The 22,523-nt window shown below is 44.2% G+C and overlaps 1 protein-coding gene across 1 annotated transcript in view; it reads left to right on the forward strand.

Annotated features, from left to right (window-relative positions):
- Positions 1-11,377: 11,377 nt before the first annotated feature.
- Positions 11,378-22,523, forward strand: part of Dpt (dermatopontin) — a 28,647-nt gene continuing 17,501 nt past the window's right edge. The window contains exon 1 of the mRNA XM_052736607.1: positions 11,378-11,682. Within this exon, the coding sequence (XP_052592567.1) occupies positions 11,378-11,682 (305 nt within the window). The remainder of the gene's footprint in view (positions 11,683-22,523) is intronic.

Below are 22,523 nucleotides of genomic sequence, written 5' to 3' on the forward strand. Positions count from 1 at the left end.
ACAGACCCTGTGCGCTAGCTGGGTGACCTTGAGCAGATTTCCCTTTAAACATCAGTGGTCTCATTTATAAAGTTGGGGTGACATGTTTCTTGAAGAATATGGGTATGACATTCAATAAAGCAAATATAACAGTGTACACAACAGCCAGATACACTAACAGAAGCAAGCAGGTCGGCACCGTGTGCTTCTTTCAGGAAGATCTCCAGGCACAAGGAAGCATGGCCTAGAGGGGAAGCCTGACCAAAAGCCTCAGGACTGTGGTGGTTTGAATGAGAATGGACCCAGAGGCTCATATGTTTGAATGCTTGGTCCAAAGTTGGTGGACTGTTTGGGGAAAGATTAGGAGGTGTGGCCTTATTGGAGGCGATGTTTCACTGGGGGGGGGGGGCTTTGAGGTTTCAAAAGACCACTCTAGGACCAGCCTCACCCCCTCCACACACCTCTGTCTACAACTTGTGAATAAGCTCTATAAGCTCTCAGCTGCTCCAGCACTGCATCTGCCTGCCTGCTGTACACGCTTCCTGCCGTGATGGTCATGGACTCACCCTCTGAAACTGTAAGCAAGCCCCTGTAGATGTAACTGACCGTCTTATTAAATAAGAAACACAGAACCAATGCAAAGAAGAAAGCCAAGAGGTCAGAGCTAAGAGCCTTACCCGCCTGCTGCAGCGATCCTCTTCAGCCAAGAGACCTCTCCAAAAGAGAGCTACTTTCTGTCTGTTTGTCTTTATATAGACTTTCTGTTCTGCCTTCTCATTGGTTGTAAACCCAACCACATGACTGCCACGTCATTGCCTGTCTGTACAGACCTCCAGACACACATTGGAGCGTGTGTCTCCAATGCTAGCTGTATCCTTGAACACACAGAGATCTACCTAGCTCTGCCTACCAAGTGCTGGGATTAAAGGCGTGCGCCACAAATGCCCAGCTCTGCTATGGCTTGCTATTAGCTCTGACCCCCAGGCAACTTTATTTATTAACATACAATTAAAATCACATTTCAGTACAAGTAAAATATCACCATAAGCCCCCAATTACAGCTTTCATTTATAGGTGTCCTTGGTCATTGTGTCTCCTCACAGGGACTGAACGGTAACCAAGACAAAGATGAATCATGTGGATTCTCTGTGTATTTTCAGGAAAACGTTTTACCTTCAGCTTCTTGGTGGGGAAAGATTACAGCAGCTTGGATTTGAACAGATGCTCCAAGAACTGAGTTTTAAGGTAAATACCACAAAGTCAGCTCTAACCATAAGTACTTCTCTAGTCCTTATGTGTCAGGGTGAGAAAGCAGGGGTGTGGGAACTGGGCAGAAGCACTCCTCTTGGAGGGTAAGCCTGTCAACCACATCCAAAGCTGCAGGAAGAGATTCCTAGTCACTGCCAGGCAGGGCTCAGTACAAAGAGAGCTAGGAGAATCACAGTGGGACCCCCAACCTCCGGTGCTTCCATTTGACTAAGCTTCTGATGGAGGAAGCCCACCCAGGAGCCAGAAGCCAAGAGAGCACAAAAGGCAACATATAAAAGCCTCCCTCCCGGGGCACAGGCCAGGAAAGGGAATAAATCTAGAAAGCAAAGAAGAGATGGATTTTTCATTTCTGTTTCAGTGGCTGGCTTTGTTCTAAGCACTTCACATGGATGGTGTCCTTCAATCTTCAGGATAAAAGGAAAGTATAGCATGTATGTGTAAGTGCATATGTACATGTAGACACACACAGATGGGGGAGTGTTGAAATTTCCATGGCAAAGCAGCAGAAATGGCTTTCTTGCTTAGGCTTAGGTGAAGGCAGCCTCCTGACGCAGAGTTAAATTATTTTGGTAGGTGTTAATATTGCAGCATTTAGAGAAGCTGGGCTAGAAAATAGGCCTCATTAATGTGCAGTGTGCTGAGCTCCAGGCTGCTGACAGACACAGGAGGCAGGCTGAGCCACTGCTTCTGCCGCCGCAGTCCTCAGTTCTGCTGTCACTGTCTGCGTGGGTGGCGTGTGAGCACAAGACAGGTGGCCTGCTCCTGAGAGCCACGGGACCGTCTGTACTTTGACCTACAGCAGGGACACTGGCAGAGGCGCCATTTCCCCTTCTGTCTTGCCCTCAGGAGATCAGAAACACTCTCAGGAAGCAATCATACCTTACCCTGTGCTCCTAGAATTTAGTATACCCAACAGCCACTCATGAAAAAGGCAGATTCCTCAGCCCCAACTAGAGGACTTCTTTTCAGTAGGGCTGACCAGGGACCTAGTAATCTGTCTTTCGGGTGCACCTCCAGGCAGGTGAGGTGGTCTGTTGACTTCAATTCCTTTGAGTGAGAGTGTGATCAATGTAGAGCTGGCAAAGACAGGAAGAGTCTCTGGGGACCATTTTAAACCCATCGATGTAAAGTGCACTACTGAACAGGTGTGGAAGAGAATGGCTAGCACAGGAAGACAATGCTCACACATCTTAGTTAAAGGGGCCTGAAGGTGAGTGTGAGTCTTAGCTAAAGGGTAAGCCAGATGGGATCAGAGCACACTACAAACAGAACAGTGACAGGAGACAAAACCAGTGATATGATGGAAACACTGGCCTTCCCTGGGGTGAATGCTTCTCTCACTGACTCCTGGCTCCCACTGCCTCATCTAGAGAATGATCAGAGGGTAGAAGCTGGGAAGTATATGAGTTGTCTCTTCCAAAGCTGGAATGGACCCCCTTTGCTCCCTAAAGGAGATATTACCCAGTGACAAAATGTCACATCCTCTGACAGACTTGTCTGATTCACTGGGATTGATAAACAAAACAGCGTGGGAGAGTGTTTTGAGATCTTACTTTGGACTAGGGACATGGGTCTGTGTGTGCAGATCTCTTCACCCATTGTTCTTGAACTGTGGATACCACTGCACCTCTCAAAGCCTAGGCTTGTAAGTTGGCAAAATGGAAATAATTAAAGGTAGATTTTTGTGTCTATGAATACATATATGTACTGGAATAATTTTAAACCTCAGAAAATAATAAATTTTTCTTGGTTCTCTGGTGCCTGCTGGATTGTGATACACACACACACACACACACACACACACACACACACACACACACACAAACACTATTGAAAGGTAATTTTATTATTTCATACATTTTTAAACTTAAACTATTTTAAAGATGACTTTGAACTGGGAAATTTGTCATGGAATGACATTGCAGGAGTGCTATCTGATTGAATAGTATCCCTCCCTGCTCTCCCCACTTTTGAATCTAGATGTCTCTGTGGGACATTCTGTCAGCATGCTCTCTGGTCACCAGGGGCTTCGGGTTGTAGGCATTCTGATCGCTGTGGTTCCACTGAAAACACTGTATTTACTAAAGTGATGATCTCCACACATCTACACATCTCTGGCCTCTATTCATCCCCACAGGGCCCAGACATCTTATTAAGCAGCAAGTCACAGGAGCTTCCTGCATTGGGCATCTCAGCTAACTTGACTTAGCAGCACTATTCATTCCAACATTCTTGGATAGTCTTGCTTCCTCTCCTCCAAGAAGATGGCTCCTCCATCTCCCTGCTACTCCAGAGCCTCCAGACCTCTGTCATGGTCTCCCTTTAGTTCTGGCTCCTTGCTTTCCTGGTGGCTGTCTCTAGACGTTCGCTCTCAGACATCTCTGCAATCATGCTCACCCTGCAGTTACCTCTCTACATAAGAATGCTTTGCTGTGCTGCAGAGCCCTAGGGTTGCTTGTTACCCTGATTTGCTTGATGATGCCCTCAACTCCAGTGTCCAGTATTTCTCTGAGGTCATAATGCCAGCTTTCATTTGCATCAAGCTATACAGTCCACAAAGTCTTTGCAAGACTATTGTTTATTAGGGTTCTCAGAGCAATCTTTTTCTTTTCTTTTTGAGATTGTACTATAATTACATTATTTCACCCTTCCTTTCCTCCCTCCAAACCCCCTCATAGACACCTCCTTGCTCTCTTCAAATTCATCACCTCTTTTCAAAATTGCTACATGCATATATGTATATACATATTCCTACATATGACCTGCTCAGTCTGAATACTGTTACTTGTATGTATGTTTTCGGGGCTGACCACTTGGTATTGGATAACCAATTGGTGTGCTCTTCCCTGGGGAGACTATTTCTTCCACTCTCAGCATTCCTTAGTTGCCAGTAGGTCTTGTCTAGGGTCAAGACCTCATGGGCTTCCCTCCGTCCACTTGGCAGGTCTGTTGTTGTCCTTGTTCATCTCACATTTGGGCAGTCACACTGGTGAGATTTTACCGGTGTCACATCTGACATTCCTAGGAGACACATTATCACAGCAAACTCCCGGTTCTCTGTCTCTTACAATCTTTCTGCCGCCTTTTCCAGCAATGTACCCTGAGCCTTAAGTGCAAGAATGTTCGGTAGATGTACCCACTGGGACTGGGCTACCCAACTTCACATTTTGATTGATTGTGCTTTTCTGTAGTGGTCCTGTCTCAGAACAGTCTTGTGGTGGAGAGGCAAATACTGTTATCATTCCCCATTTTACAAATCATAAAACCAACGTTACGGGTTTGATTTAACTCAGTGATCCTCAACCAGAGATGATTTTGAGTCCCAAGAGACCTTTCTTGATGTTTGGAGGCACTTCTGGTTGTTACAATGGAGGCAATAGAAATGCTCTGGAAATCTCAATGATAGAGGCCAGGCATGAGGCTCAATGTCCCACGACATGCTGGACCAGCTCTGCAGCAGAGATTTGTCTGGTCTAAAGCATCAGCAGCGCTGAAGTGGAGAAAACCTCATGCAAGGTCATGAAGCTTTCCCACAGGGCTCCAGCTCGGACAGTCTAGGACTCCTGCTCTTTTCAGGAGGAGTACAGTGCCCTGTGGTCCTATTATGACTGTTAGGCACTGGGGTAATTTAAGCTCCTCACTAAGAGAACCAAACTAATTAATTCAAGTCTCTCTGTGCAATGTTCTACCTGTAAAACTGGCGGCAAGTTAGCATTGACTTCTTTTTTTTAACTTTGTTTTTCTCAGCTGCAAAATGGTTATCGTCTAACTGTTGGTAGAGGAATTGGTGTACCACATGGAAAGCAGGTATCAAGTACCTAGTCGGTCTACCTTCTTCTCCGTCTCTTCACCTCTCCTTTCTCGATATCAGCTCTCACTGTTCTCACCTTGCCTCCGCTATGCACACTTTGCCCCTCACTGGTCGTTGTTGGGACGAAGTACAAATGCTCAAGTGACGAGTCCTACGACAGAACAGCAATGGATCCTGCAAAAAGCAGCTGCCAGAGTAGAGTGAACTCAGGTTCCAAAAAATGTACTACCCAAGTGCCTGTGCGTTCCCACAGCTTCCACAACTCAGGCAATGACAAGTGCTGGCGAGGATGTGGAGAGAAACTGGAACCAACATCTGTTGCTGTTAGGGAATGTAAAATGATGCAGCTGCTCTGGAAGACTTTCTGGTAGTTCCTCATCAGGTTAAACGTGGAGTTACCATTAGCCCAGCATAAGAGTGAAGAAATAGAAACAACCAGATGTCTGCTACCCTTATGAATGGATAAACAGAACTCATATATCCACACAGTAAAATAAGGAAGGAAGTACAAATACATCCCATAACTTAGATGAACCTTCAAAACATAACAGGTGAAAAAATTCAGTCATGACAAAAAAACACATTTGAATGATTCTACTGAAATTCTAGAATAGAAAAATTCATAGAAATAGGAGGAGATTATCTGTTGCCATAGGCTGAAAGGCTGAGGAGAAATAGTGATCACCAATGCGTTCAGGTTTTCTTGATGAATGAATAAAATGGCCTCCAACTGATTGTCAAGATGGTTATAAAACTCTTTGACAATAGGCTAACAGCAATTGAATGATATACCTTAAGTGGTGGTATATGGACTAGATCTCCATAAAGCTATTGACAAATAAGAAATAAAGAAAAAGAAAGAAGAGGAGCCATTACAAAGACTTATGCAGTGTTTTGAATGTTCTTTGTCTACATCTCTTCAAAGCATCCCAAGTCACTAGGAATGTGAGGGAGATATCCAAGGGAGTCAGATTAACAAGAGATGAGACATTCAAGTTTTACTAAGTTTATATGTCTGTGGGAAATTTCCACAAGGCAGTGAAGTCTGGAAAAATGTCCAAAGCAAGATGCTTTTATACTTTGCAAACAAAGGGTAATAAATCTTAGGATAGAGACAAGACATAAGAGAATGGCTAAACACAGGGAAACTGTGGAGATCAAATATACGGAAGAATTCAATAAAGCAAGGCTTGTCTGCAGTTCCCGCTGGCATCTGGCTCTGAGCTGATAAAACTATCGTCTGTAAAGAATGATTAATGTCCTGTCATTAGGCAGGAGTAAGAAAACCAGAAAGGTTCTCTGTGTTTGAATATTTTTCAGTCCAATAAACTTCAATGTTCTAAGAGGAAATGTTTTGGTTTCCTTCTAAGACATGGTCCAATGGTGAGTAGTAAGCCTGAGCTCTGGAGTCACAATGACCAAGCTGGATCAGGTAGGTTTCTGTGCTGTTATGTTCTCCCAGACAGTGTGGATCCTGGAATTTGGGTACGGTATGAGACTCTCACTTCAACATGCATCAGACCTTCTGGGGGGCTTCTTAAAATACACTTTGTTATACTCTACTTGTAGAGTGTCTGAGGCAGTGGGATTGAGTGAGGCCAGAGAGTCCCCATCCTTAACAAGCTCCCTGGTGATAACCATGCTGCTGGTCCTGGAATCACAATCAGATCTAATATTTAGTCTCAGAGGCCTGTGGACATACTTTGCAAAAAACACAGAAATCCATAGTTTAAATTGGTTATGCATGTTGATGATTTTATAAATATTTTAATTACAAATTTCAACTGTTGATTTTTTAAAAATTACTGCAGTTTTTGATAAAGTGATAGGAAGGATTGAAGAATAGAATTCAGAAGACCTAAGCCATATATTTCTAGCTCTAGGAATTGGGGTCAAGAAATTCTTAGACTATAGTTTCCTCATATGTGAAAACACAGACCTAGTAAAGGTCCCTCAGTATAGATCATGAAGTTATGAAGAAAATATATAATAACCCACCTGAAAATACATGGCAAATCGCCAACACACTGAACTTAAGTTCTGAATGCCTGTCTGTTCTTGGAAACCGTCCTCTGAGAGGCATCTTACAACTCCTTCAGACACCTCAGAAGTTTCTAGAATCTCCAGAGACACCACATGGGAATCTATACCCACAGGGGCGAGAAGGATAAAGATGCTGGCATTTGCATATTTCAGGAAATTCTGTAGAGAATGGAGTTGGTGGGTGGGAGGCAAATACAGCCTGGAAACTGTTGAAAAACAAATGTTGGACGAGGAGGAAGAGTGTGTACAGTGATTTGTACTGTCTCTGAGCTCTCTAAGGGCAGAATGCAGGACACGGCTCACAAGCATCAAAATGACAAATTGGAGTAGAAAAGCGGCTTGCAAAGAAAGGCTCCTCAAGCCTGGCTGCACAGGAGAATCATGGGAAGGTCTTAAAGGGCAGTGTCCACTGGGTCTTGCACAACCAGATGACATTCATGCTGGACTGAAGAGAAGGCAATTGGTCTAAGAGTGACTCAAACCACAGCAATTTTCAAAATCTCCTCGGGTGATTCTTAAGGGCTGACAGGACTTAGGACAACTCTGACAGTGCATTTGAAGTCAGAGTGGTCAGTCTAAGCTGGGGTGACTCCAGTTGCCAGTATTGGTCAATTAGTTACATACAGAAGTGTAAAGAAAATGGAGATGAGGATGAAAATCAAGGCTTACATACCCACTCCTCCCCCTTTATTCAGTGACCACAACTAAGAGCAATTTAATACTCAGTATACTGCATGTGTGTGTGTGTGTGTGTGTGTGTGTGTGTGTGTGTGTGTGTGTTTATTTTCATACATGCCTTCCTTTCTCCTTTAAGGTTGCCTTCTCTTCAGTCCAGCATGAATGTCATCTGGTAAATGTTCTATAGATAGAACAAGAGTGAGATTTATAGTATGATATATTCTGAGCTGTACATCTCTTTTGAAAAGTAGTTGTTAAGCATAGCTCTCACACACACCCCTAACAAAGCAGACAGACCATTACAAAAATCCACAACTGGACAAGGTGCAGAGAACCACTGGCCATGTCTACAGCACAACCCCTACACTTAAGGCTCAGGGAGCATCATAGAAGAGGAAGTGATTGCACGAGCCAGAACACCAGGACATCTGCTGTGAGAGAGTGGTTTCTGTATTTGGTGAGGACGCTGCACCCATGACATCTCAACAACCCAGTCACCTAGACAAGACTTGCACCATGGCAACACCGGTTGACATGCCAGCGTGAACGAGGGACGTCTCATAAGTTCCTCTCCCCTCGAAGAAGACCTACAGGCAGCGAATGGCTGCTGAGAGGAGAATCAGTCTTCTCCAAGATGAGATAACCCCAGAGGTGATCCAACCCCGAGTCATCAGTTCTAACCACATGGAGGACAGTAAATGGACTCAGCAAGCTGTAATAATAGTGAAAGACGAGGTCATGAGTTTGAAAGGGAGTTGAGGGGGGAGGGTAGAAATAACGTAAATCAGTACTCATGTATGAAATTCTAAAAAAAAAATAGTTTAAAAAATAGTATAAGCACAAACCATTTGGAAAACTTGTTTTTCAGTGTAGACATTGATTGCGGAAAATTATTGATAAAGGAACTGTTTATTTAGAAATTATTTTGGGAAGAACAGCTCACTAAACAGGATAGGCAAATCTGTCATAGGGTCCTAGAAGGCTGGTGGTCTGTCCCATGCCACTTCTGTTGCCTGAGTCAGTCTCCACCATCACCAATCAAATCCACAAGAGAGAACAGACCCAGGTGTATGTGCCCTTCAGGTCTTAAGGGTAGCCCCGAGGCCACACCCGGCTAGCTCATTCAAAAGCGCACAGGACTCTTAATCCCAGGATTGTGGGTTTATTGGGTGCCAAATGTAGCTGGAAGTTTTCCTGTGTCCTGCCTGATCCCACAGCTACTCAGTCCCAAGTAAACACACAGAGGCTTATATTAATTACAAACTGTATGGCCATGGCTCAGGCTCATTATTAACTAGCTCTTGTAACTTAGTTCAATCCATTTCTATTCATCTATGTTTTGCCATGTGGCTTCATGACATTATCTCTTCTCTCACATCTTGCTTCTCCTGGTGGCTCACAACTTCTGCCTCCTTTCACCGTTCTTCATCTCTATCTTCAGTTTGAATGTACTGTCTAACCTTATTCTGCCTCAACATTGGCCAAACAGCTTTATTTATCAACCAATGAGAGCAACGTATATTCACAGTACGCAGAAAGACATCCCACAGCAGACACCTGGGTTCCCTACAAGGTTACAATCCATCATGTCTAAGACAGAACCATGTTTTGAAAAGCTTTGTGTGGTTTTCAGACATCATTGGTCAACAACTCTGATTTGAATAAACGTCAAGGAAAGCTATGATGAGTACTGGGAAATGCTATGCACCTAAGAGACAGCCAAATGAGATTTCTCTGTGTGTGAACATGTGTGTCTCTATGTCTATTTGTGTTTCTTCAGCTTTTTCTTTTGCTCTTTTTCTTCTGTTTGCCTGTTTTGTCCTATTCTGGTTTGTTTTATCTTATTATTATTATTTTTTTAGAATTTTATTTGTATCTTAATGAGAGAGAGAAAGAAATGGTGTAGATTTGGGTGGATGGGGAAGTGAGGTGGATCTGGGAGGAGATGAGGGAGGGGAAACCATAATCAAAATATATTATAATTTATCTATTGTCAATAAAAAAGTAAATGCAAATAAAAAGTTAAAAAGAGATGCCCAAATGATTCAAAATACTAGAATAGCTGAGACATGAAAAATGTGTGTCATACCAATAAACAAATGAAACAAAAGTTTTCAAAATCATTAGCCAGAAAATAAAAATATGCACTTGAAACTGTCACTATACACCTATTATAATGACCACAATTTAAAAAGAAAGGGTCATTTTCTGGTAGGGTAGTACAATAGTAATACCAGGAAGCTTCTTTTAAAGTTAAACATATTCTAACCTAACAATGATCTGGAAATCCCAGTCCTAAGTATCTACAAAAGTGAAGTGACGAAGAAACTGTTTATATAAAAACTCCTGTGCCTTCATAGAAACTTTATTCATAAGTACTTATATGTAATTGTACGCAATTTTTACATACTTGAAATAACTCATCCATGCTTCGGATAGTACATTTGTATGGGACATGCCTACTGTGGAACCCTTCTCAGCAATAAAAGGGGGTGAACTACTGACACCGTGCAGGTGAGTCTCAAAAGCAGGGGTAACTGAAAGAATGACCACAGTATCACTCCATTTATTGGAAATCTCGAACAGGTAAAACTAGAGAAAGAAAACAGATTGTTGGGTACCAGAATTAGGTATTGGGAAAGAAGTGGATGCAGAGGGCTATAAGGAGATGCCCTGTCATCCCGTTTGTTCTATAGCTTGATTTCAGTGCTGACTACAGGACTGTGCACTACACGGTTGAAAAGCTGACCTTTGTTTTATACACTGTACATCAACGAAAAGTCAACATAAAGTAAAAAGCACCAACAGATAAAAAGTAAGATTCATTAGAATTTAACCCATTATGCATTATGTTACTTGAATTTAACCCATTATGTTAAGTATTGAAGAGCAGTGTGCAGATTCTAGAGCTGAAGGGATCGATTCCAGCAGCTCAGGCAGATGCTTAAGTACAGAGACAATGCCCAGCTGCTCTCTGAGTGCACCAATAGTACTTCTACTGGCAAGTTAGGACTTCTACTGGTAGACCTGAAAACTGATACAACCGCTTCTACCCCAAATTCAAAGATGTTCAGCGAAAAACGTGAAGGAAACCAGGTAACTAGGTTTGCGGGAATCTACATGGTTGCATCCCTTTAACTTACCATTTTGACTGACTTATATTTTGAAATCACTGTCTCAATATTTGTGTGATTCTAGAAGGCTAAGCTGGAGACTGGATACAGGGTTTGCTAGTGAGGAGGGCAGTGGGACAGAGGGATGGGATGTAGGGAGAAGAAGGGATCCACTGGCTGAGAGGTCTTTCTTAGGTGTTTCTCAGAAGGCTGGAGCAGCTGGCCCGGATCCTCCCCATGAAGTGATTCTCCAGAGAGTTTCCTTGATTTACATGTTCCTTGCATATTCCTAGAATTCCACCTTAAAACGAGCTGGACGCAAGCAAGGCCAATTTCTCAGCGTGGAAAAGCTTTTGCTTGAGCAATGACACACTGCAGTTGGATCCAGTTCACCCACATCTGGAAGCCACATGTCAGCGGCAGCTGTATAAAAGTCAGCCCTGAAAACTTAAGGTGACATTTTTTTTGCCAAAAGCCAGGCAGTATGGACCTCACTCTTCTGTGGGTACTTCTGCCACTGGTAACCACAGCCTGGGGCCAGTACGGGGACTACGGGTACCCATATCAGCAGTACCACGACTATAGTGATGATGGCTGGGTGAATCTGAACCGGCAAGGCTTTAGCTACCAGTGTCCCCATGGGCAAGTGGTGGTAGCCGTGAGGAGCATCTTTAGCAAGAAGGAAGGCTCTGACAGACAATGGAACTATGCCTGCATGCCCACACCCCAAAGCCTTGGGGAGCCCACGGAATGCTGGTGGGAAGAAATCAATAGGGCTGGCATGGAATGGTAAGGAGCAGCTGGTGCACTTGGGATGGGAACATCGGTTTACGTCCTCCAGGAGGAAGTTTGTCCTCAAGGATTAGCATTGCTCTTAGCCTGGGCATATTCTAAACTTACTATTATTGCATGCTTTCATGAGCAGGGCTGCTACTAGGTAGAAGGCATTGTAAGGTGAAAACCAGGACAGGCTATGCCCATGGAAGATGGACTTCTATGTGGTTCTACTTCTTCAAAGGCCGTCTCTAGGCTTAGGACCTGCGGGCTGGGTGTGTGTCTGTAGAATGTTTATCAATCTGCAAAAAAATTGAAATTCCTAATGGAACTTAAAGTAAGTGAGCATCGCTGTGATGTTGGAATGATGTTTTTATTTTGTAATGATTTACTGTTTTCCAAAAACATTATTCCAGAAGTCTGAAGAAAATAAACAATTGGGTCCTCAGCACCAGTAGTCTGAAAATGACTGATTCAGAGCAAGTGATTGGGTAAAAGGGACTGAGAAATGGAAGCAGAGGGGGTTGAAGTCCAATAGCTCTCTGCTGTTTTGAGGAAATAGGAGCTGTCAATTTTTAGTACTAAGATTTTTCTGTGTGTCTCTCTCCCTCTCCTCCCTTTCTCTTTCCCTCTCCTGTGATTTAAAGCAGCCTCTGTTGCCAGGGTATAGTTCACCAAAGGTTTTTAGAGGTGCTCTCCTGCCGTCTGCCCTTTGCCCTAGTCAATGGAGTAGAATTGGTCCCAGCTTGTGCTTCTCTGTGTGACTGTCCCAGCCCTGGTATTTAGTCGGAAGCCAGTTTCCATAGCCAATGATGGCTAGACCAGTCATTCACAGCTGTCTGAATAGAGCCATCATTTCAGGGCTTGGGGAGAGGGTGGAGACTGACCCTAGGAGAGTCCGACTGAGGGAGGAGGTAGCCCAGCTGGAAGGCTGCCACCTCTGCTATCTCCTGAGCAAGACCACTGTGTGAGGGGGCTCCTGCAAGGCACTGGTGGAGTGAAGGGCTGGAGGGGTTAACATCCAACCTTAGTGGTGACACTACCAGCCCTCCAGGAGAAAATGGCACCAGTGAGTGAAGTAGCTGGACAGAAGGGGGCATCATTAAAAACAGTCTCATTTATTAGACGCTTCCTTGAGCATACATCACATCAAGCACTTAATACAATTACCTTATTTAATGCTTAAAACAAGCTTATCACTCATGATGTAGGTAGCCAAACTCCAGTAGAGGAATAAGGGGGTTTCTCTCAGCTATTGAGACAAGCTTTAGATCCAGGAAGTCTCCACTTTATTTTTTTTTTTTTTTTTTTTTATTTTTTTTGGTTTTTCGAGACAGGGTTTCTCTGTGTAGCTTTGCGCCTTTCCTGGAACTCACTTGGTAGTCCAGGCTGGCCTCGAACTCACAGAGATCCACCTGGCTCTGCCTCCCGAGTGCTGGGACTAAAGGCGTGCGCCACCACCGCCCGGCTCCACTTTAAAGAATGTATGCTGAGCTATAGCATGGGCTCCCAAGAGGCTGCTGTCTCCACCTCAGGTGGACTCTCGTCAGCAGAGCCTGGGGCCCAGAACCACACTCAAGCTAGTTTGTCATCCTGGGAGCAGGTGGGATCTACAAGACCCGAGCAGAAGCCCAGCCTCAGTGAGGAAAGCGTCAGTTTGTGTCATCTGAGGAGAGGGCCTGCCGGCCTGAGGAGACAGCAATTACACAAACAGGTGAAGATGGAGGAAAGGCAGAGGCTGCCTGAGCAGCCTTTGTTAGGCCATCCCCATGCATCCTCTCTGTCTGCGCCAGATTCAATGATCCAAAACCTTTCAGACACATAGATGACTCAGAGACCAAGTTTGTCTTGAGGACAGACCCCAGGGTCCCTTAGCAGCCCGGCTCATTGCCTGGCTTCAAGGGTGGAAATGACCTAGTTGCGACTATCTGTCCAAGCCACCCACCCCAGGGGACCATCATGTAATGGGCCCTCTTTCTAACCCCGTTGTTGGAGCCGCAGAAGAACAGCGCTCAGTGAATATTGCTCAACCACTAACGGGAGAGAGAGCCCTGGGCTGAGTCAGAGCTGGGGTTTGGGTTCTGGTGCTAATGAGAAAACTCAGTGTGACCTTGGCCCCCACTTCAGCTGTCTCTCTGCTGCCTCCTTTGGAGGATGAACCCCCAGACTTTGCGATCCCAACAGGTTCCACCAAGCAGCTGCTCACTTCAGAGCGTGCCCGGCTCTTGCTTACAGTCCCTTGACCCTTGTGTGCCCCCAGCTGAGGAGAGAAGCCAGATGCTGGCTAGTTTGAAACGGCCGGCCATTTGCAGCTGCTTTGCCATGAACTCCCAAACTATTTGAGGAGAGGCAAAAAGCTCCCCAAAAACAAAAGAAAGAAAGAAAGAAAGGGAAAGGAAAAAAGGAAAGAAAGAAGAAAAACTGATTTTGTTTGTTTTGTTTTGTTTTTGCCTGTGGGGGACTAGTGTGAAGCTGACAGGCGACGCCTCTCTCCCCTCCTCTTCCTCTACATTTTCGATGTTTGGAATCTAAGATCTTTGCTTTCCTCCTTCCACACTCCGCTGTCTGCTTCGCCCCATCGCCACCAATCACCGGACTGGAAAGTCAGGAACGTGGGAGACAGCTTCTTCACCACAGGACCCAGCTGCCCCTGAACTGGTACCAATTAGTCCCCAGGCATTTTCTCCTAGACGATTATGACTTTGTGTTCAGACTCCAGTCTCAGTGAAAGATTTGGAAGGAAAGAGATTGCTCACAGGCTGGGGAGCAATTGCATGCCGCCCCACCCCCACCCCCTGTTGGCTGCAGGCTGTTAATCTGTTCTGGGGAGGAGTTGGTGGTGACTTTTCTGCAATTTGGCTGTCTTGTGTAAGTAAATTAGCTTCCAGGTTTATTTTAAGAGGAAGGAGGGACAAACAGAAACTTGACAGTACACAGGATCTGCTGAAGAAAACTTGCTAACTGAGAGCCATCTTTACAGGGTGCTGCTTTCAGAGCTGAGTCCTGCTACTCATGGTGTCCATGCTGAAAGCCACTGCTTCGAACACGGCATGCTAAAGCAGGGTGCCTGCTTCCACCACTAAGATGTCCAGGAGGCCTTACCTAGTCCCCTATGAGTATGTTTCCCTTGGAGGGGGGGGGGGTCAGGTCTGTTCTCAGGGGGTTCTTCTGACTTTGGTTAGCATATACTATGGGATACACAAGTCTTGTGTGCAGCAAGATGGAATGGGAAGTTGTGTGAAGCTGAGTTGTCTCATGGTGGAAGGTTCTCTGAGCTAGGATTCTTCACACCTCTCAGCTGTATTGTCTCTTAGGTATTCAATTCCTTCTGGAAGTGAGGGGGAGTGAGAGAAGAGGGGAGAAATAAAAGGCATGATGCTTCTAGGAGAAGGGAATTCTAAAATAATCTACATCTAAGACAAGCATCTATCATTTTAACATCCTATTTAAGGGTAGTTAATAAAAATTTAGTCAATATGGAATTTGATGAAGCTTATTTTGGGCAGTCTGTATGTGGAGGAAGAATGTTCTGTATATTGTACCATTTCTACTCCCTGCGCTTCAGAGAATCTGCAAAGACTTTTTAAAGCATCTATTTTATTAGAGCTGAATATTTGAATTAAGTAATCAATGACAATCCACATAACAGAAAGGAGACAAAAGGACAACTGTCCCACAGAGGTATGGCAGCATCAATGCAAGTCTAACACTAGACACATTGGCCAGGATCTTTGTTTTCCACAATCTGCAATGTGCTGTGCAGAGCAGAGCAATCGTCCCAGCTCATGATCCTTAGTGTTTCAAGTGCACAGTGCTCACTTCCTTTGACCCAATGTCCTTCATCCTCTATACCCCCAATATGCTCTGTTTTCGGAATATACTTACTGCTAGACCCACACTTCCTTATTATTTGTTTCCCTCATTAAATATAAGCTCTGTGAACTTAGGAACTTTGTCTTATTCACTACTGTGTTCCCAGTGCCTAGAATAATGCTAGCATATAGCAGGCCCCCAATAAATACATACCAAAAGACCAAAGCAGTCTAGTTGGCACTTATCCTGAATCCCTGGAATTCACAGCCTGAATCCCAGACAGTATCTCCACCACCCTCAATGAAGATTTTCCCCTGGGGAAAACTATTTTGCTTAAGTCTTTGATTTCTGGTATTTCCAAATTTATAAGACAGTGCCCAGCATTTCATTTTGGCTTACTGTATCCACCAACATGCAGGGTGGTCTTTTATGGTTCCCCAAGAATCTTTGAAACATGTATGGAGCATTGTTAACACACATTGTTACCATAGGATGAACTCATTGTTAGATTTATATTCTCCCATAATTTTGTTTCAGTAAACTAAAAGAGTTCATATTAAACTCTTTGTTTCAAAGGCATAAGAACTAAATGTTACGTAATATCATGGCTTGAATCTTAGGCCAATAAAAGGACGTTAATGGGAAAACTGATGAAACCATAATAATTTCTAGAATTTAGGGTTATTAGAGGTAGCAATGGGGAAGCTGGGCGAAGGACAGACGTGAATCTTTTTTTTTTCTCTTCTGATTTCTTTTTATTTTTCTAAATTTTATAATTTAATTTAATTTTACATATCAGCCACAGATTCCCCTGTCCTTCCCCCCACCACCTTTCCCCCAGCCCACCCCACATTCCCATTTCCTCCAGGGCAAAGACTCCCCTGGGGATTGAGTTCAACCTGGTAGATTCAGTCCAGGCAGGTCCAGTCCCCTCCTCCCAGGCTGAGCCAAGTGTCCCTGTATAAGCCCCAGGTTCCAAACAGCCAGCTTGTGCACTGAGGACAGGTCCCGGTCCCAGTGCCTGGATGCCTCCCAGACAGATTTAACTAATCAACTGTCTCACTTATCCACAGGGTCTGATCTAGCTGGGGGCTCCTCAGCTATTGGTTCATAGTTCGACAGACATGAATCTTATGTCATCTTTAAATCTAAATTTATTTCAAAGTGAAAAGTTGAAAAACAAGAATTCAGGCTGGCGACTTGCTTAATGGGAAATTCAAATGCAAACAGAATGTAACAGTATCCAAGAACCCTAAGACTGGAAAGGGACTTGAGGAGAATGTAGAGCCATCTTCTTACACCGTGGTTAGAAATGAAAGCTCAGGATCAAGCAACTGAAAAGTCAATGAAATCATCACACTAAGTAAAAGTTGGATGACCCATGCCCTAATTTATGTTCTGTTGGTGCTTATAGCCTTTGCCATTTGCACATTCATTTGCCCACTCAGTGGTTGTTATTATAAAATTTGCTAGACTGTGAGAATATGAAGATTAATAACACAAATCTGTGCCCTTGAGTCACTCACAGTCCAATATTATTTGATATGCACAACAGTAGTGGGAACATTCAGTGGAAACTGAGGCTCATTGAGACAAATCACACACAGTTGGAAAGTTACAAATCTGGAGTGGCAGGACACATGGCTTTTTGAAGTGTATAATTCAGTTAGACTTTATGAATAGTAAATGTACAACTTTAAGCATCTTGAATACTCGCCACAGTTTAATAGATATTGAGGGAGCATTAGACAAACAGGCTAAAAAAGTATTCTAATAACTGATGGTCATGAGCCCCCACAGTTAATCCCGTTTGCTGTCCTTGTATAGAACCTTTCAGGATAGAAGGACATCTCATGAAATGAGCTGGGTCTCTTCAGAGGCCCTTTGAGTAGTCTCTACTGACTCCTACTCTATAATGGGTCTTTCCTTCTGATAGGTCATTTTTGCTTACTACCCAGTAGACAGTCTAGCAAACCTAAAACATGGAGTCAGACAGCAGAACTCATATCCAGGAACAGTAGGAAGAGGCCAGACTATATACAGCTAGGCATTATTTTAAAAGACCATGTCCTCATCATCACAGCAGGATGATAGGGTCTGTTTACCTTCAAAAAGCTTGCATTGTTACACTGGGAGGCAGCTGGATGAAGACTATCCAGTTATTTTAAATGAAATGTGTGATGGTTGCATCAATACATCACAAGGAAGGAAAACATCCATCTGAATTGGAAGTGTAAGACTTGCTAGGGAATGGAGGCTCAAACTGCTTCTTACTCTCTGGTATTCCCTCTCAGAGGCTGGTTGCATGTCTCCTTGAGGGAATTCAGCTCTAACTATTCCTCAAGGAGGTCCCAAGGATTGTAAGTTAAGAGAATACAGAAAGTCAAAGTTTTTTTAGATTAATCAGCCTTATCCTCCACCTAAGTTTTTTAACTAATTGATTTATTTGTATTTTTTATGTGCATTGATGGGTATTTTGCCTGCATGTATGAAGTGGCAAACAGTTGTAAGCCGCCATGTGGGTTCTGGGAATTGAACCCAGCTCCTCTGGAAGAGCTGTCAGTGCTCCTAACCGTGGAGCCATCTCTCCAGCCCCCTAAGTTTTATCCCTACCCATTGCCTTGACATTACTTTCCCAGGTCACGACCTTGCCACCCTGCCCAGTCTCCCCTTTCTCTGCTCTTTTGTCCTTGGTCCCACTCTGCTTCCTGTTCACACTGTCTCCACCATCAGAGCATCTGTCTGTCAATACCAGTACCCTAAGAAGGAGACCAGACTGTGTACAGAGCAGACTTTAATGACTACTTTTTGAAAGATTGAAAATTCTGTGGACTGTGCTTTAAACGGCTAATGGTAACCAAAGAATTATTCCAGGAAAAAACAGAATTAAAATCGAAAGCTTGCGTCTATGTTATAATTATTCACTTTAAGGAATGGAAAGAAATTTGGAAAAATTGAGAAGGCTGCATCACATGGTCCCTACAGTGCAGGGAGTTGGCCACTGTGTCTACTGTTCTTAGTCCCTTCCAACCATGAGGCTGGAGACCGCTAACAGCCCTTAAAATACGTGTGTGTTGATGAAGTGGGATGAGACCGACACAACCAGACTAATTGATTTAAAAGCTTTGTGAGTACCACTGACGGACGTGGTACTGTGGCCTCCCCTTCTATGTCCAACTCCATCTCATCTTCAACTCCTTGGGATCCCTGGTTTACTACACATTTGAACAGGGGCTAGCAGAGATCGGAGGAAGAAAACTAAAACTCCACAGAGCATCTAAAAAGCAAAGGGAAGAACAGAAAAGCTGTGTTCCCCCCTCCCCCTCCCCCTCCCTCTCTCCTCTCTCCCTCCCCCTCCCCCCTCTGACTCCCGATCCTCTTCCTCTCTGACCATCCCAGAATGGATGAAGCTCACACATAAAAACAGCAAGTCCAGCTGAGGCACTGACAGGAACAGACAATGTAACTGCTGCATTTGTTTGTTTTATATTTGCTGGAATGGAGCATGCCTGAAAATTTCGGTATAAAACAAGCCCAAGATGTAGGTCCTTTTCAGTTGGTTACTAGCTTGGCCGTGTTCCTTCAGACACCACTTGACTGTGTCCTCACTGTGATATAATGAGGTTCCACAGAGCATGCTCAGGTCAAGGCAGGGAAGAGACTTCCCACCTGTAGATTCCTCAGGACAGGTCCTCCCACATCCCCGTTATTTCTGTGTTACCCTTGTAGACACAAGGGAAAATTTTCTTTGCTGCTAGGGTGATGGCCTTGAGATAAACCATTTCCAGAAAGGCCATTTTCCTCCAAACACACCTGTAAATGTTATTGTCACAGAAAGAGTCATCGCCTTATGGCTTCCTTTCCAGAAAACTCCCAGTCTCAGGCAGAGCGGAATTGATATTACTCTTGTTTTTGAAGCTGAAACTGATTCTCAAAGAGACAGTGGGAAAGAGTGGGAGGAGAGTCTCTGTAGCAGGGCATCAGGCCCTCATGCGCCAGGGGAATGTTTCCTTGGAGTCTGCTGAGGACTTGGGGTCAATGCACAACTTAGCAGGAAAGCTAGAGCCTTGGAGCAGACGCTCTATTCTTCTGACCGTTCAGAAGCGATAAGCCTGTGCTGTGAAGTGCACCAGAGGCTTTCCGTGTCATTGTACCACTGTTTCCTTTTCTTGGTTGAACAATCCAGAACCTTCCAGCTCCCTCCCTCAGCCTTGTCAGTTGCCTTCACCTCTTCTCACCAGCCTTGTACCTGGGCCTGCAATTCTGCAGCTGTGCCCGATGTTCACAGGAACTTTGTTTTATGAGAAGCTATTGAAAAGGTGACTGAGAGTGTAAACAGTGCATGAGAGAATTGCACAAGCTGATACTCGTTTTGTACCTTCATCCTCCAACAAGTCTGCTCCTGAAACAAGATAAAAACAGGAAAATGAACCATTGCTCCAGTTTCCACAGGAACAAGTTAGAGGGAGTTCCAGAGCCTTTCAAAGACTCAAATGATAACCCCTTAGGAGTTAAGTCTGCCTCTGATATCAGGAGACAGCCGGTCAGTCATGTGTTCATTCATTCTACTATCAAACATTTACTGGACAAGCCTCAGACATTACGAGGAATACAAAATAAAGATTAAATGACCTTTTCCCACAAGGACTGCATTGTCTACTTGGGTGATAAGAGATAATAGGACATCTCTGTACAGAGTGACCAAAGCTTTCAATGTCAGTGAGCTTCATCCTAGGGGCACAACAGCTCAGAAAATGTGTATGATGCTTTATGGACATTCAACAAGGGAGCTACTCTCACAAAGTAGATTCCTACTTGCTGTGTAGACTATTTCAAAGAATAGCAACAGTAAATGATTTATAAGCATCCAAACACCAGCATCCTCAGAATTTTCTATGCATTGTCTTATTTGGTTTTCAGAGGAATACAAGTATAAGCTATTATTATGCTCACTTTACAGAGGGAAAAACTAGGTCATTAGACGGCTTGACAACTGATCTAAATGACTCAGCTAACAATGGAACACCAGTCCAGAAGCATCGCCTATGATCATAATCACTCTGTCATGCCCACCTTTACATTGTGAATATATACCCCAACTAAGGTCCAGGTCTGGAAGGAACAATTCCACACCACCAAACTCTCAACAGGCTTGTACTACCAAACTTTGAACGCAATCTAGCTGAAGTTGGGGAGGAAAGGTTACCTTTCTCCAAATGTTCTGGGGGCTGGAAGCATGTAGGGCGCAACTACCCTTCACAGGGAAGCGTGATCCGAGGTGGCATGGGAAAGTGACAGCACTCTTCTCACAAGGCCATGAGGCTGGCTGTCAGCAGAGGGCCAGAGGAGAACTTGGAAGACTCGGATTGCCTTCAGAACTGGGCCTTCCTGAGAGACAGGTCGGCTTATCTCTCTACACTCATTTTCTTTAAGGGAACCTACCACTGTGGGAACTCTTTTCCTTGTAGGGATCTGAGTACACAAAACACAATGGTGGATAAAACTACATCCCAGATGGGGAGTAAAAGACTCTGCTTTGGAGGAAGGCGTTTGCTTAATGATGACAAAACAGTAAGTCACATAGAGCACCAGTGTGCTGTGCCTTCTCCCTTTGAAGGCCTTGGGGTTTGGCGATGACTCTTAGAGCTTATACTGGTTTCCTCATACCCATACTGATGTGGAACTGAGATGGTTAGACCCACCTAAAAGACACACAACGTTACTTTTCCATCATACTTTGACAGTAGTAGTCCATGTTAAATATGAAAGGCCCAAGTGGCAATACTCTTGAGGGAGAAAAGGGTTGATAATTAAGAGCCATTATTCTCAATTTACATATTGGATTTCACTATTGATCTCATACAGCTGAGTTCTCTACTCCGAACTTCTTACCACTCTTGAGAACACGATTGAGCAAACATCCCGCCCACCTATCAATTCCTTTCTCATCAAAGTGTACAGAGTTAAAACAGAATAGTTATAAAGAATAAGTTATTGAATGGATGAATGGATTAAAATGTGTATTTAAATATACATGTGCATGAATGCATGCATCAATGATAAATGAATGAAAAGGATAGATGGATGAGCTAATTTCCAGCAATAAGAAGAAAATGGCACCTGGATGCCCCAACAAAGTCTCACTCAGTAGTCAGGACAGGGAACTCCTTACCCCCTTTTCAAGGTTCATCTGCCAAGCTTCAGACTATGTACCATCGGCTACTGCCTCCTGTTTCACATGACAGGAGATAGATTGATGATCCAGGTACCTAGGAAACTGAAGGACACAGAAATAGTTGAAGACCTGGTTTGGAGGGGCTTGTATTGTATTGAATATGTTCTCGAAAGTTCATATATTGTAAGCTTAATCCATGAATTCATGTGTGGATGACATTTGGAAGTATGTCCTTTGAAAGGTGATAGGAAACAGAGAAGAATCCCATGATGGAATTAGTTGTTCCATAAGCAGGGGAAGAAAGAGCCAAACTGGCACACTGCTCTGTCTTGACCTGTGATGCCCTTCGCCATGTTATGGTGCGGTAAACAGGTCCTCAACAGATGCCAACACCGTGTTCTAGGACTTTCCCACCCTCAGAACCGTGAACTGAACAAAACAACACTCTTCCTCTGTTCATCAGTTATAACAACAGAAAACAGCACGGGGAAGCTTACAAAGGATCATGTTTTGCCTAAGGTGAGGAAGCTCTGCAGCCAGGAAGAAAACATGCTCACCATCCCAGCAGAAAGTGCCAAACCTTCAGGTGGTGTGGGATGAGGAGAAAGTGTGGGAAGAGGTGCGGAGATGGGACAGAGGAGGAAGAGCCACCCTTCACTGTTCCTCACTTAGGGGGATGCCTTAAAGATGAAAGGGCGGGTTCCAAGACAGGAACACAGGCAGATGAAAGTGAAACTTCCCTCCAACTAAGGACCAGAGGGGAGGACTTGCCTCGCTGGAGGAATCAGGACTGATAGGACAGGAAAGGGGCCCTTGGAGGGAGTTTGAACTCAGTTGGTCTGTGGATATTCTGTGGGGAGTTTTTCCA

This window comes from Peromyscus californicus, unplaced genomic scaffold, assembly GCF_007827085.1.
Source record: "Peromyscus californicus insignis strain IS unplaced genomic scaffold, ASM782708v3 Scaffold_14__1_contigs__length_90479793_seg_2, whole genome shotgun sequence".
NCBI lineage: Eukaryota > Metazoa > Chordata > Mammalia > Rodentia > Cricetidae > Peromyscus > Peromyscus californicus.